The sequence below is a fragment of the Corythoichthys intestinalis genome, chromosome 6 (assembly GCF_030265065.1).
Source record: "Corythoichthys intestinalis isolate RoL2023-P3 chromosome 6, ASM3026506v1, whole genome shotgun sequence".
Taxonomy (NCBI): domain Eukaryota; kingdom Metazoa; phylum Chordata; class Actinopteri; order Syngnathiformes; family Syngnathidae; genus Corythoichthys; species Corythoichthys intestinalis.
Window position 1 is genome coordinate 15,385,288 of NC_080400.1, and position 16,775 is coordinate 15,402,062.

A 16,775-nucleotide genomic window follows, 5' to 3' on the forward strand; every position below is an offset into this window, starting at 1 on the left:
ATTATGGACCCTGATTTAGGTGAGTTTGTCCCCCCTTCCATTTCAAGGAAGATGGGGGTAAGACCGATGTAAAATTCCAATAATCTAAATTAGACAGTTCTTTTCTTGTTTGCCTGTAAGTGGTTGGTTGGGAAGTATGTGTGGGAGGGTTCAAACGGTGGTCACATTGTGCCAATGATTAGCTCCCCTGGTGTGAAAGTCATTGGTGGCTGACCTGCTTGCCTCCAGCTTTTCTTCATCAAGGGATGCCTTTATTGGCAGATGGAGCCATTATATTGTCCCTGCAGGAGAAACCGAGCAACGGCGCGACATTTACTTTCTAGCGACCTGTATAATACCCTCAGAATGTGTAAACCAAAATTTTTGTGTTCGGCCCACCTTTTTTCCTCTCGTCTGCCTTTTCGGCAGATGGCGAGGTGTACACGTGGGGAAAGGGAGCCCGCGGACGCTTGGGAAGAAAAGAGGAAGACTCGGGGGTACCGAAGGCGGTGCAGCTGGATGAGAGCCACCCGTTCACCGTGACATCAGTGGCTTGTTGTCATGGCAACAGCCTGCTGGCAGTGAAACGTAATATTTTGCCCATTAGCCCTTTTTCTAGAGGAAAAAAATCTTTTACTAATCCCTCTTTGAGCACAGTTTGAACTTTAAACAATCCCTCAGGGATTTTGCATTTTGGTGGCAGCGTTATTTTTGGAATGCATCACCCTTGAACCCTTCATAGGACCCTCATTGGCTAACAATGACGGCGATGGACGTCCACTCAATTTTGACTGAAGCTAGCAAAGATTGATCACTGCTAGCCATTCCAATCAACATAGATTAAACGTCCAGCGCCATCGAAACATTCACTCACTGAAGTATGCGCATTCACAGCCAGTGCCCCCAATTGAAATGAACTCAACATCTATTGATGTCAATGGCAGGCAATAAATTAAATACAAAGAAAAAAAAGTCAACTTTAGTTTTCATGGGGGTCATAAACATATACTTAAACATACACTCCATTATTAGAAGTAGACAACAATATTTTGTGCTTATATGGAACAATCTGCATTTAGCTTTAAAGTATTAAAATAATGTGCATTAACGTTTCAAACAATAGAATAAACAAATTCTGTGCATGCACCGTAGTGTAGCCTTTGAGTATTAATCAACGAAATAAAAATAGTGTGCATCACGGTCATGTAGCATTCAGGTATTAAAAAAAAAATACTGTTTTTACATTAACACACACACGCCTGCACAGAGCTGCACGCACACACAAAATCCAATCATCAATTTTCAGACATAGTGTGGTGAAACCAATTTTTGTGATAACCTATTGACAATGTTTTATGATGAACGACAATGAATGATAGCCTATTTTTATGTCCTTAAATATGCGTGTTTCCTTTAAGAGGAAACAAGTGAGCGAACTAGTGACCTAAGCGGGAGTTGAGAGCTAGCGTGGGTTGTGGCCGCAGCAGCCCCTATTAATGTTGTCCATTTATTTAGTTGCCAGAATAAAGAAGCAAGTGAGCATTACTTCATCTTTCTATACTTATAGAGTGGTGCAAAAAAGTAACTGAACTTTTTGGAATTTCTCACATTTCTGCATAAAATCCCCATCAATTGTGATCTGATCAACATGTATAGGTTTTCATGTTTTAACTAGATACATTTTGAAACTTTTTTTTTTTCCTGGAAAATTGCCGTTTACGGGCGAACTGAAAATTTTTCGGGGCCATTTGACAAAAAGCCACAGTCACACGAAAATTCCAGACATGTCGATACTGGAACGGTGCCGATCGGAGCAACGGTTCGGGCTGCGCGGCGGGACGAAAAAACGCGGAGAATAAGATGAAAAATAATAATAATAAAAAGGAAGAATAAATAGGCTAAAGTTGCAGAACAGCATATACTGTACCTGGCCTTTCCAAAGGAAAGACCCGGGTAATTAGGATAGCATGCAAACAATGACAGAAACGGGAAAAATAAGTAAGTGAACCCTCTGCCTAAGGAGACTTAAAAAGCAATTCAAACCAATTTTTACCAAACAATTTAAGTCAGGTGTGTGCCCAATCACTGAGGAGTGGTTTAAACCTGCCCTGCCCACTGTAAAACACACACCTGGTAAGAATTGTCTTGATGAGAAGGATTGTCTGATGTACATCATGGCTCGGTCAAGAGAGATGTCTGACGACCTGCAATCAAGGATTGTTGATTTGTATAAAGCTGAGAAAGGATACAAAACCATCTATAATAGTCGGGATGTTCATCAATCAACAGTCAGTGAAGTTGTCTACAAATGGAGAGAGTTTGGCACTCTTGCTTCTCTCCCAAGGAGTAGCTGTCCACCAAACATGATGCCAAGAGTTCAGCGCAGAATACTCAGAGAGGTAAAAAAGTACCCTGTGCCTGCTAAAGACTTACAGAAATCACTGCCACAGTCCAATATCTCTGTGCACACCTCAACTATATTTAAAACTATGGCCAAGAATGGTGTTCATGGGAGGACTCCACGGAGGAAGCCACTGCTGTCTAAAAAAAAAACATTGTTGCACGTTTAATGTTCGCAAAAAGGCACTTGGACACTCTACAGAAGTTTTGGCAAAATATTTTGTGGACTGATGAAACCAAAGTTGAATTGTTTGGGAGTAACACACAACTTCATGTGTGGAGGAAAAATGGAACAGATCACCAACATCAACACCTCATCCCCACAATGAAGCATGGTGGAGGGAGCATCATGTTTTGGGGCTGTTTTGCTGCCTCACGGCCTGGACAACTTGCAATCATTAATGGAAGTATGAATTCAAAAGTTTATCAGGATGTTTTTTAGGAAAACCTGAGGCCGTCTGGAAGACAGCTGAAGCTAAAAAAAAAAGGATGGATGCTTCAAAAAGACAATGATCCAAAACACAGAAGTAAGTGAACTTCAGAATGGTTTCAGAAGAACAAAATACACGTCCTGGAGTAGCCAATTCAAAGTCCAGACTTCAACCCCATTGAGATGCTGTAGCATGACCTAAAGACAGCAATTCATGGAAGACATCCCAGGAATCTGACTGACTTACAGCACTTTTGTAGAGAAGAATGGGCCAAGATTAGTCCTGATCGATGTGCCACACAGATCTGCAGCTACAGGAAGCGTCTAGTTGAAGTTATTGCCGCCAAAATTGTTTGGTAAAAATTAGTTTCAATTGGTTTTTAAGCCTCCTTAGGCAGAATCTTCACTTACTCATTTTTCACCCCTCTGTCATTGTTTGCATGCCAGCCTCATTAAAATATGAAAACCTATAAATGTTTGGGTGGTTTTAGTTAAAGCAGACACTTTTTTCATCTGTGTGATTTTGACAAAGATCAGATCACATTTGATGGGGATTTTATGCAGAAATGTAAGAAATTCCAAAAGGTTCAGTTACTTTTTCATACTACTGTATTTATATAGCCGCTGTCACTGCAGTTAAAGACGATGTTAATGCATGTGCCACTGCCATGTTGCATGCACTGATTGTTGTTCTCGCTCCTTAGCAGACCGTGGGTTGCCATATAACCGTTCATTTACAATGTTGACGGTGTAAATGACCGGTTACTTCGGGTATTGAAGAAAAGGCAGTATAGTCACATTTTCAGAATCTTAGTATCAACTTGGTACAGAAGTTTCGGTTTTCGTTACAACCCTATTAAGAACATATCCTGCATTTTTGATCGTTCTTGAGTTATCTTGAACACAAACACACAGACAAACAAACAAACCTCCTTGGGCAAGTAATCATAACCATTTACACCTAAACAGATAAAATATGCTATACTATGTCTTTAAAAAAAAAAAAAAAAAAAAAAAAAAACAATTCAACATTAAATACTGTAAATCCACAAATCCATTCACAGTCTACACCGAACAGAAACTGAAAAGCAGCAAAGGTGGGATTAAATTTTCCTCCGAGAGTTCACATTAAAAATAGATGCCGATTTAGAGAAGATTAAAGTGCAGCACAATTTAATAAGTAATAGAGATGATGTTGGTAATCCTTGTTGCTGCTGTTTAAAAATGCAGTCGACCTGCAACATGGGAGGATATTGTCAATATGACACACAAAAACACAATACTACATTTAGTCTTTACAGAACTCGTTATTGTCTCGTTTAATTTCCATTGTTCCTTGCTTGTTTCAGCTTTGCTCGATGAAGCTGTCCCGAGATGACTTCGTCAGGAGCCCAACTACATTTATCTCTGAACATTCCCTTCGGCACCAAACTCTTACAGTTTACACCATGAACAAAAAATATTATTAAACCTCAAGGAGGTGAGTGTAGAAGAACATTATGAATAGCTCTGAGAGTGTGTCTGCTTTGTGCAGTGGAAACCAAGATGGGAACCTACAAATCATACAAATATGTAAAACTAAGGTAAGGTCCTGATGGTGCAAACTCATTTATATGAATCCACACCGAGCAAGAAAAAAAGCTACGGAAAAACGCCTATACCTCTTTTTAAACATAGCTATATGTAATTACATATGCAATGTTCCTGCCAGTAGGCATCATTATAGGGAAGTGAGAAGGAACAAAATAATCGCCTGCAAGTCACACTTAAATCAACATTTTCAAGCCGTGTTTAAAGGGACAGACGACAACTTTATCATTCGTGTTTTGAATTTCATTATAATGATGTGTAATTGTCAATATAAAAATGTAAATAATAGCCAATATTTCTATTAAGTGGCTGCCTAACATGGGAGCAGAGACGGTGCTAGTTTAGCCAATCGGATATGAGTATCAGGGATTGTCCACCTTTTTTTTTTTTTTTTTTTTTTTTTGTGATTTCGCTTGATTCCATCAGTATGTATGTACGTGGTTATAACTAATGTCACAAAATCGCTGCACTCGTGTTTTTTTTGTTGAAACATTATTCCCCCAGTTATCAGAGGTGAAAGTTGCATACTGAAGTACTTTGAGCAATCAAGGTCCTTTAAGTGCTTGTGACAGGATAAAAAAGTTTTAAATAGCATTATTATGTGAATTAAAACAGACAGAGATATGCAAAATGTCATGATTGTTTCAGTCTCTACTCCAATATTTTTACAGGATATTCTTTTTATCGAAGTATTTTTCACCAATTGCTAAATAAATGGTCTAGTCATGACAAATAAGTCTTGTGCTAAATGGAATATGAAATATTATAAATGGATTATTCAGTACGACAGGGCAAAATTACTGCATAATGGTCAAAACCGCCGGCTTCTTGAACCTCCAGAACAGTATTTTATGCCACAGTAGTTAGTCTGCCTTTTATCATTTCCCTGCCCCGGCTTGGGAGACGGAGGAAAGAGCATAAACAAAACAGGAGGCATGACAGCTAGGCTAAGTGACATGCTGACCCGAACCTAGCGTCTTTTCTAAGTCTTTTTCTCGCCTTTCAAAAATGAAAAATCGCACAAAACTACTCCAACTCATGTCACACACGGCGGCAGGTTTGATTCAGCGATCGTCCAGCCCCGGCAAGTTTTGGCTAGCCCTAACCCAAATTATGCAACCTTATAATATTTTTCTCCCAAAGCTTTTGTGATGGGGAATAAGACCTCTTTTACATTCAGTTGAACTCTCAATGTTATCCAAGGGTGCTAAAAATGTTACATCATAAACACACATGTGCAACATGAAAATGGACACATTCCAGAACCAGGGACGAAAGCGAGGGGCTCTCCGAGCCCAGGCCGAAGCACGCCTTTATCGCCCAGCGAACATGGTGTGTGACAAGCCGCCGGTCGTCGACCGAGTGGCTTTATTGGTGGACAGGGAGCATTGTCACCCACAAAATGCAAGCCACCTCCTAATTAAAACGTTTGCCATGATCCCAGTATTTGACATAACATAAAACACATCACTTACTCACTCATCCTTCATGCGGTTGCTCCATTGTCATACTTGTTTTGCCCATTAATCCATAAAGCTTCACACCACTCTCCCTGGTGTTGCAACAAAAGTTTGCAGCACATTGGGTTGGCGTGACGCAAAAAATAAACGAATTAATCCGCAAAATCAGCTGAATCCGCAGTCCTTCTGCATACGATATTAATGGCTGTATTGTGAGGATGGGTAGTCCACTGACGTCACATTCGCCTTCTTCCTCAATCTAAGACCGTGGCCGAAAGTCATCATTTTCGTAACGCGGGATTTAAAAAATTGAATGAATATATCGATCGCTTCCACACACATCCAATCGGTCTATTTCATTCAGGAGTAGGGGTGTGAGAAAATATCGAAATGGTGATATATCGTGATACTTTGTATCCCAAAAGGTTATCGATATGCTCCTGCCAAGAATCGAGATATCGTTTTATAAAAAAATAAAAAGGAACAAACAAGTTGCTACCAAAATTTTCCACCATAATAGTGTCTCAGTTAACACTAAGGCTGCATTGATGGTGCTTGACGCCCAATCCATTTAGACTAGGAACGTTCGTTCATTCGAAACCAGAGCATTCACAGTCATTCTCTGATTTTTAGGGCATTTACAGGTCACTTGCTGTACATTTTAGGGCAGGGGTCAGCAACCCTAGTCCTCGAGTGCCACTATCCAGCTTGTTTTCCATGTCTCCCTCCTTTAACACACCTGAATCAAATAATCATCATCGTTATCAGGCTCCTGCAGAGCTTGCTGATGAGCTGATCATTTAACATTCGTTCATTCCCTGCCATCCCTCCCACTTCAAACGGATTGGACGTCTACTAGTGATAAACTTATTCCATTTCACAGCAAAAGCATGTTTTTCTTTTTATTAGTTTGTAGAATATCCCTGAATGATTTCCTGACCAATGTATCGATAATCGCTGTATCGCCATATAGTCAGATCATTGTTATCGTAAACTTTGTATTGCAAATCGTATCGTATCGTGAAGTACCAAGAGGTTCCCACTCCTATTTAGGAGCATAAAATACCACGTGTAATATGAAATAAATATGCTTTTTTTTTTTCATTTAATAATGCTTGATGTTGTCTGTCCCTTCAACGCATTGGCGAATGATCGCTGCCAACTTTCCCAGTTCTAAGAAATTGGACATTTTCTGCCGTCAATGGCACTTTTAAACATTGTCATTCGCCGCCTGTGGTAATTTGGACACCCCAGGCCTTCCACATGCTAGCCATTAGCCCGCCGTCCCGCTGTGACGCCGCTATTCAAGCATTGTCCTGCGTCACGTGCGTGACGAGCAATAGGCCCATAAGAGTGTAAACCGGTTCCAGGCCAGCATCCATCCCCCCTGCTTACGCCTTCCTAGTGAATGAAGATATTTACAATGCACATCACCAGAAAGAACAGTGGAGTGTTTAAGCTACTCATCTGTCAAATGACCCGCGCTGATGCACGCTGATCCTCGGACACACTGCTCACATTGTGCTTTATTGGATTAGTCAGGCTAAGTGAGAGATGGAAGTACTCTTTACTTAAGTACAAGTAGAACTAATTTAACTTTGAAAAACAGACTTTGAATCGTCCAATTAAAGGGGAAGGTTCAGAATTTTTTACATCAGGCTTAATCTTCAAATTAGCGAGGGTTTAATTAGTCGGTGGAGTGGATTTCAACAAATTCCGTGTAGTTTGTTAGTTATTTGTCGGTTTCCTGAGTGGCTGAGTTAGCGCGAGTCAATTGGACCGACTTAGCATGCCAATAATAAACAACATACAGTGGGGCAAATAAGTATTTAGTCAACCACTAATTGTGCAAGTTCTCCCACTTGAAAATATTATAGAGGCTTGTAATTGTCAACATGGGTAAACCTCAACCAGGAGAGACAGAATGTGGAAGAAAAAAAAAACAGAAAATCACATTGTTTTGAGTTTTAAAGAATTTATTGGCAAATCATGATGGAAAATAAGTATTTGGGCAATACCAAAAGTTCATCTAAATACTTTCTTACGTAACCTTTGTTGGCAATAACTGAGGCCAAACGTTTTCTGTAACTCTTCACAAGCTTTTCACACACTGTCGCTGGTATTTTGGCCCATTCCTCCATGCAGATCTCTTCTAGAGCAGTGATGTTTTGGGGCTGTCGTTGGGTCTGGAGACTGGCTAGGCCACTCCAGGACCTTGAAATGCTTCTTACGAAGCCACTCCTTTGTTGCCCTGGCTGTGTGTTTGGGATCATTGTCATGCTGAAAGACCCAGCCACGTCTCATCTTCAATGCCCTTGCTGATGGGAGGAGATTTTCACTCAAAATCTCTCGATACATGGCCCCATTCATTCATGATGTTTCCACCCCCATGCTTCACTTTGGGTATGGTGTTCTTCGGATGCAATTCAGTATTCTTTCTCCTCCAAACACGAGAACCTGTGTTTCTACCAAAAAGTTCTATTTTGGTTTCATCTGACCTTCTGGATCATTCAAATGCTGTCTAGCGAGCCGCAGACGGGTCTATACGTGTACTGGCTTCAGCAGGGGGACACGTCTGGCAGTGCAGGATTTGAGTCCCCGGCGGCGCATTGTGTTACTGATAGTAGCCTTTGTTACTGTGGTCCCAGCTCTCTGTAGGTCATTCACTAGGTCCTCCCGAGTGGTTCTGGGATTTTTGCTCACCGTTCTTGTTATCATTTTGACACCACGGGGTGAGATCTTGCATGGAGCCCCAAATCGAGGGAGATTATCAGTGGTCTTGTATGTCTTCCATTTTCTAATAATTGCTCCCACAGTTGATTTCTTTACACCAAGCGTCTTCCCAGCCCGGTGCAGGTCTACAATTTTGTTTCTGGTGTCATTGGACAGCTCTTTAGTCTTGGCCATAGTGGAGTTTGACTGACTGAGGTTGTGGACAGGTGTCTTTTATACCGATAATGAGTTAAAACAGGTGCCATTAATACAGGTAATGAGTGGAGCCTAGTTAGACCTCGTTAGAAGAAGTTAGACCTCTTTGACAGCCAGAAATCTTGCTTGTTTGAAGGTGACCAAATACTTATTTTCCACTCTAATTTGGAAATAAATTATTTAAAAATGAAACAATGTGATTTTCTGTTTTTTTTTCCACATTCTGTCTCTCATGGTTGAGGTTTACCCATGGTGACAATTACAGGCCTCGCAAATCTTTTCAAGTAGGAGAACTTGCACAATTGGTGGTTGACTTAATATTTATTTGCCCCACTGTACACACACATGAAAATCATCGATGACCCATGCAATCAATAATGTTTGCTATGTTTTAATGATAAACTTACTAAAACATACCACTCTATGTCAATAATTGCAGTATGAACAGCAACATTTGTAATCCAGAAGCTCCGCAGAGGAGCAGGGCAGAGTGATATCACATTTATTTTTTTTTTTTTCACCGCTGATTTTTTTAATGTCGTAGCTAGCAGCAAGTAACCAGTTTATATTGTTCCTCATTATTGATAGGAAAGTTTCCACAAATTCTCTTTGCCCATTTCTTCTGTCTGTTTATACAGCCTCCTAATGCACAATTCGCCATGTTGCCGTCCGTCAGTTAACTCAGCAGACTGATGCTGCATTCAAGGAAGGTAGAAAGTCAGTTTTCAACCTTGATCTGGAAATATATCATTAGAACACCTCCACTATTTGAACACTTACGAGAAGGCAGGTTTGCTGGAGGTAAAAAATGTCTTGATGACCAAAAAAAAAAAAAAACGCGTGTCACGATCAGCCATCTTTGCTATTTACATTCGCTTGGAACGCTTTGAGTTCCCACCTTCCTCGAATGCTGCGTGAGAACGAGTGGCCGAAGCACTCCTCTCCATTGTGGTCGTATTACGCATCTAAAAAAAAATAGTCTTACAGAATGAAATGAATTACGGCAGTTTTTATGTGACATTGTTTTGGCCTCGTGGGTATTTTGGAACAATGATCTGCATTTTGAATTTATTTGACTATGTTGGATGTGTTCGTAGATCTGTATTGTTTTTTTACTGGCATGCTAAGTTTGCCCAATTGACTTGCGCTGGCTTAGCCAATAACTAACAAACTGCACGGAATTTGTTGAAATCAACTCCATCAACTAATGAAACCCCATTAACTAAGATTTAGGTTAATGTCAAAAATTCTGAAATTCCGCTTTCAGAATAGTAAGGGGAGGGGGCAAATGTGTGTCAAGCGTTGGTCAAAACTCAACTGCGAATTGGCTTCAAAAATAGATGTGAAAATTCGGAAATACCTCACATGATCAGTGAGGTAAATAAGATTTTTCTGTTCCTCGGATTTATAGCACACATGTTCTCTTTTAACATTGAAATTGATGTAAGCATGCATGAGAGCCATTGTTTTGCTAAAAGACTCAAAACAACCCAAACTGCATTTTATACATTCCTGTGAAAAAAATTGTCTTCAACAAACATAATGATGAATGCTTGCCTCACAGTCTGTCCAAACAATCTGTACTGAAGCATAAATTGTAGTGTAGTCCTCATGACCACACGGTTCAAGACCAAGATTAGCCAGAGACCAGAACTTACAGAGACCAAACAAGACCAGGATTTTCGTAAGTCAAGACTGAGACAAACCGAAATGAGAACATGAGCATGAAAATCCATTACTAAAATTTGAAAAAATGTCTGTCTGTCTATATAATGTCTTTGTGCTTTGATTTTTAAATACGATAACTTGTTGTTATTGCGAGCGTTCCTCCCAGTGCCCATTATGTGTTTAAATCAGGCATGAAAATCTCTCACCTTTCGGCGGAATTCACCGTTATAGAATGAAAAAGGGTGACCTACGTGAATTGTGTAGATCCGAGGAGAAAATTTGTGTGTGTGTGTGTTGGGGGGGTCATGTTTTTAATGTCGGATGCTTGGTATGCAAGCGGGGAAAGCAGCACAAAGCCAAAAAAGTGCACCAGAGTGGCCAAAACATTGACTTATTTCAACGAAACAAAGGAGGGTACACTGTTGTGTCCTGTCTCTTCATTGCCAAGCTTGGCTGCACGTCGGCCGTGAATGAACACCTAGTTGTAATTTCGGAAGAGGACAGGAGACAATTACCGGTACAAGCTGACAGATTGTAAGTCCATCTAATTAACTAACGACATGTTTTCTTGAAGTTGCTCAGTCTGTCGCAATATGCAATGAATCCATTTATCGCATGGAAAATAAAAGTGAGGGTGGTAATTATCACAGCTGCGTTTTATCGTTGCGTGTGTGCATACATTTATGCGTGCGTGTACACGTGCGTGTTGGCATATGAAACTCCAGTTCCTTTTACGGATGTTCATTGGTCATCAACACGCCGTAGAATTAAAGTCCAAACTTACAAAATAAGGAAACACATCTATATTAAACACTGGAAACGTTAGCATTGCTACCTTGAGGCTAATAGGGAAAAAAGACAACCTACTTTAGCCTGCCATAAAACATTGGCGAGTCTTCTCCAAAACCTAAACATGGGTTAAAAGGTGACACTTCAAACATGAAAAATCACTGGTTACCAGCATTTGCAAACGAAAAAAATGAAAATTGATTACTGACACCACATGCAATGACAAAAAGAGCTTTTTTTTGCGGAGTATAAAGCTTATTGTTAGTGGTTTAGCGAATGTACTTCCGGTGAACATTTCAAAACAAAAGCACGTCATGTTCGTCATATAGATAACTTAAAAGAACTTAAGAATTCAGATTCCACGCTAAGAATAGCTTTAAAATGACACCCTTTATGAAAAATCTGATTGGCAGTGATTATAATACTCATATATAGTACTATACTATAATATTAATTAATAATTAAAAAAAAAAAAAAATTTTAATGAATTGTTTTGACTCATGCTGGAAAGGTGAAGTCAGTGTTCTGAATCTGTTTACATCAAGGGCGTACGTAGGTTTGCATAGGGACGGTAGGGACATAACACTACCAAATTTTCAGGATGCTCGAATTGTCCACAACAACTTTGAAGCAACCTGATTTGTACTATATAATAACTCCAGTTTTATAGATAATTTCGATTGTCTTTACATACTGTATGTTGTAGGGATAGAATTGACCCTACCATTATTAAGTAAATTATTTTCATTATGTTCCGACTTACATTTACTCCTTTTCACTTGCTGAATGTGCCAGTCCAATTTTTTCTCTCTAACACACATTCGATTGGCTGATGTCTTCAACCCCCCCCCCCCCCACACACACACACACACACACACATACTCACAGCCCAGATAGAAATGCAACATGTCAAAAACATGCCACCTCCTCCATCCCCTTCAGAGAGGAGGGATATTAGAAGTTCTTTTCGGCCAGTAGCAGCAGCCTTGTCAGTGTTGTAGAGGTGGGGAACACACCACTAATTTTCCAACTGAAAGTCCGACATGCATCAGAGTCATAACATGTAACAGAGTCATAGCATAACATTATTTGCTAACCTGCAAAACTCGAGTAGGAAGATGCTTAGAAGTGTGTTTGTGTTTTGTACTATTAACGTTAATTGAGCTGTGAGAAATGTTAACCAAGGTTTACCCCTTACTCCCCAATTTTCATTTTTATTTAATCTATATGGTCATTAGCCTATCAATTATTAGGTTCATATTTGTGAGAAATATAGCCCTGACACCCGTTCACCCAATCTGTTTGGTCTTATTGATGTCCCGCCCCCAGCAAAAAGTGTACATGCAGGTTATGCTGTTTTATTGTCCCTACCATTGTTGGGACCAAACCTTCGCACTTGGTTGCATTCCATTCTTTTGCACTAGTTATTGCTATCAGACCTACATCAACGCCCGTGTCCGGCCAACATCTTCACGTCTGGATTCACACATCTGACAATCACACTAATCGATGAACTCACAATTGACCGACAACTTAACCTAAGTGCTACGTCCAGTAAATGACTTTTGGGAAGAAAATTCATGTGAAGACAAAATAAACAAAAAGCTGTTCATGTATCACAATGTATAATGCTACCCTGTATTGACTGTGTGTCCTTGGTTGGTTGAAGGGGACGGGACTTGATAGACCAGAGCTGGGAATCTTTGGGCACCTAACGATTCGATTACGATTACGATTCAGAGGCTCCGATTCGATTATAAAACGATTATTGATGCACCCCCCTCCTTTTTTTTTTTTTTTGTACATTAGTTCCAAAATTGTTCAAAAATACTCTCAGGCTAAACCAAACTACTATTTCAGTATCAAGTTAACATATAGCAGTAAACAAATATACAAAAATAACAGTAAATAAAAAACTCCAGTCCCCATTCTGTATCAGCAGCTTTAAACTACATTCAATTAATTTAATGTTGTGAATCAACCGTTAAAGTTGTTAAAATTGCTCCCGTTATTCCATAATTTCCCTTTTGTCTACTTTCGACATGTGAAAGTTTTAAAACTATTTTAAAGATAGATTCAAGTCAATATTTTACCGATTTAGGAGTATTTTAGATAAAAAGTTAATTTTTGCTTGGAAGGTTTGCTACAACAGCCTTGCAGGGAAGTGTACTGCTTTAAGACGGCGGCCGATTACCAACGCCCGCATCTAGTTTTTTGTAGGTGTGCTGCTAACGCTACCGAATCTATATTGCATCTAGTCCTATATAAATGATATCTACCGTAACATTATGTGGATGTACTTTGTAGCAGCTTTTCGGCAGCAGTCAGGTATGTTGTTGTGTTTTGTTTTATCTCGTGGCATGAGTTCAGCTAGAGCCATGAGTTGAGCATTGGCATTACCCGAGGGGCCGGGTAATGAGAAGCATGATGTTTAGCTACTCTTGCTCCGTTCCTCATTGACCGCGCGGCGCGCTGAGTGTGTTGTACTTCCGCTTTACTTGGCATATTTCAATAATCGGAATTTGGATGTTTGTGAATCGTTCTCGAATCTTCCACGGCCGAATCGCGAATAATCTAAGAATCGGAAATTTTGCACACCTCTACGATAGACATATGCTTCTTCCGTCAGCCCTTGTCTTTTTTCTTCGGGTTAATCATATCACAAAGCTTGTAACCGCAATGATACTGATGATGATGACAATAAAAAAAAAATTTTTTGATGAATTTCAGTGTTCCAAAATGTTTTTGTGAATTAATAGGTGTCATAAAAAAATTCATTGCTAAAGTGGTTTTAAAAAATAAAAAAATAAAAAAAAGGGGGGGGGGGTTTGATTAGAATTTAAGATTAGTCGACTAATTGTGAAAATAGTCGGTTGACTAATCGGGAGATTAGTTAATTAGTCGTTTGGGACAGCCCTAGTTGTATAGTGTTCCGGAACATATTTCCTCCACACCCTTCTCACCCCTGACCCATTTTCATGCCTGTTAAATGTTTAGATATGTTAAAATGCTTAAAGTTTCAATAGATTTCTTGATTGTGCGTGATCCCCGATTATCATTGTTTCCTCTAATGATGTAATGATGATGTAATGATGATGTAATGCAAGTGCAATACAGCAGGTGAAAACCCTATCTCCGTGTGCGTTTCATCAAATATGTGTTATCAGAATCGTGGGAAACTGGTGTTGGTGATACTCCACCTACAAATAAATGTGAATATTTTTTTTTTATTTTCACTGTTTAACGGACTAAACAAAAGCAAAAAACACATTTTCACGCATTTTGCCTCTCCTGTGGTTTTCATTTCCGCCTCAAGATGGCGCTGTAAGGCTTCTGCGCGAGGCTCTGGAAGTCTTTTCGTATTTTATCCTATTTCATGCCATAATAAGAATAAAATCGGCATCTTAAGCGCGGCTAATTGGTTTGTTGATAGTGGAGCTTTGTGGAAGAGATCGCTCGAGAAAAAAAGTCCCAATTTATAGAGGAGTTTGGAATAATGATAAAAAAATGTGTGAACGTCTTATTGACTCCTCCTGCTTGGAGGAGGAGGCGGGCCTCGGTGCACCTAAACAGTCAGAGGGTTTATGTGCTCGCCTCAGTCTTAACTCTACCGCAACCTCAACCTTCAGACACTAAAGTCCGCTTCTTTCCCTACATATTTAAGCTCCGCGTCCGTTTTTGTATGTCACAGGGGCGAGACGACCCCCCGGAGAGCGATCCCTCGACAGGACGTGATATGAGCCGTTCATCGGCGTGAAGCGCAAGAGAAGAACCGCAAGGACAGGGACGTGCGCCAGGCCGAGAAAGCCCGAGTCGAGCCGAGCCGAGCCGTCGCGATAGAAGCCACCATGCCCGGCTTCGACTACAAGTTCCTGGAGAAGCCCAAGAGGCGCTTCCAGTGTCCGCTGTGCAGCAAGGCCATGCGGGAGCCCGTCCAAGTGTCGACCTGCGGCCATCGCTTCTGTGACACCTGTCTGCAAGAATTTCTAAGGTACACCTCAGTTTGTCCGGCTATCTTTTAATCTGCTCGTGTGTGTGTTTTTGCATTGATACTGGAGACGGTGCAGTTTCGGTTGAGCTTGGATAAATAAAGGGGATGTGTAGGCGTGTCCTGCTCACCTTTCCACGGTGTTGTGTTTACACTGCACAATGACACCAGTGCCATGAGATAACACTGTGACAGATTCGATTGGGCTCAAGGCCCACGGCAGTTTCACATCATTAGTATGGACTCACATGCACACAAAACGTGCATGATTTGCTGTGTATTGTCTAAACATTGTGGTGATTTGCTTATAATGCTTGAAATTTTGGCTGTTTATTCTTTGGGTTAGAAACCATAACAGAGGGGAAATATGATTGTATCTGTATGTGTGTGTGCAGTGTCACAGGTTTTGTTGACACTTGTCTGTGCACTTACATTTGCCTTCTGCAACACATACCATAGATTTAACAATTGGCTGAAGTCGCGTTGCACTCAAAGAGAAAAAGCTAATACTGTAGTACATGAGAGGTGGTTGCCTTTGAATGTTCTATTTTTGTACCGTTGAAAGATTGACCCTTTGTGTTCCCATACAATCCATGCTAGATTTTGATCTGTATTGACTCAAAGAAAATGTCACGGTACCTTAAAGATACAGTGTCATTGCCCACCCCCTTCTATAAAGTAGCATTGAATTCATTGTAGTTTAAGATTACTTACGGTGGGGAGAACAACTATTTGATACACTGCCAATGGGTTTTCCATTTGACTGTGTATCAAATACTTGTTCTCCCCACTGTAAGTAGTGCTGGGTAGAGGTGGAAATCTTTGGGCACCTAACGTTTACGATTACGATTCAGAGGCTACGATTCAATATGATAAATTATAAATTGATTATTGATGACACCCCCCCCCCCCCCAAGCTATTAGCTGCTTTTAATGTTTCGTACATTAGTTACAAAAATTGTACAAAAATCCTCCCAGGCTTAAATAAACGAGTATTTCAGTATCACGTTAACAGTTCAAAATAGTAGATAAAATACTCAAGTGCCCATTCTGTGTCATCACCTTTTAACTACCGTATTGGCCCGAATGTAAGACGTTGTTTTTTTGCATTGAAATAAGACTGAAAAAGTCAGGGTCGTCTTATATTCGGGGTCTAGACCCATTCACGACGCTAGATGGCGCCAGATATCATTGGAGCGAATGCTGAACTTGAGGAGTAATGTTCTGTCATGACAGATCTCAGCTAGTCTCAAATTTAACCAGTTTGCATTATTTTATTGCAATGTTTTTCCTTATTCAGATTTTTTTCAAGAATACAGTTACAGTTAAACCTCACTTTGATGGTTAATGCAGTTATTGCAATTTTGTTGTTTTATCACAATCGATTGGTTTATTTACATTTCAAAAACCAGAAGCCATTTATTTACGAATGTGATTGCACTTTAGTTTATATATTTAAATGTTCAGATATTAAGATTTGAATGAGGCGAAATAACATGCTTTTTGTCTCAAATTTATTGTTATAATCATTTGTTTCAGATGT

General features: G+C 40.0%; 2 protein-coding genes across 3 annotated transcripts in view; both read left to right on the plus strand.

The window, feature by feature from the left end:
• The window catches only part of LOC130917253 (serine/threonine-protein kinase Nek8), a 35,691-nt gene extending 21,731 nt beyond the window's left edge, over positions 1-13,960 (plus strand). For both annotated transcript variants that reach the window (XM_057838471.1, XM_057838470.1), the window contains exons 14-15: positions 409-567; positions 4,159-13,960. In XM_057838471.1, the coding sequence (XP_057694454.1) occupies positions 409-567; positions 4,159-4,187 (188 nt within the window). In that variant the 3' untranslated portion in view covers positions 4,188-13,960. The remainder of the gene's footprint in view (positions 1-408; positions 568-4,158) is intronic.
• Positions 13,961-14,775: 815 nt separating this feature from the next.
• Positions 14,776-16,775, plus strand: part of LOC130917254 (TNF receptor-associated factor 4-like) — an 82,624-nt gene continuing 80,624 nt past the window's right edge. Inside the window, exon 1 of the mRNA XM_057838472.1 lies at positions 14,776-15,235. Coding sequence (XP_057694455.1) covers positions 15,093-15,235 — 143 coding nt within the window. The 5' untranslated portion in view covers positions 14,776-15,092. The remainder of the gene's footprint in view (positions 15,236-16,775) is intronic.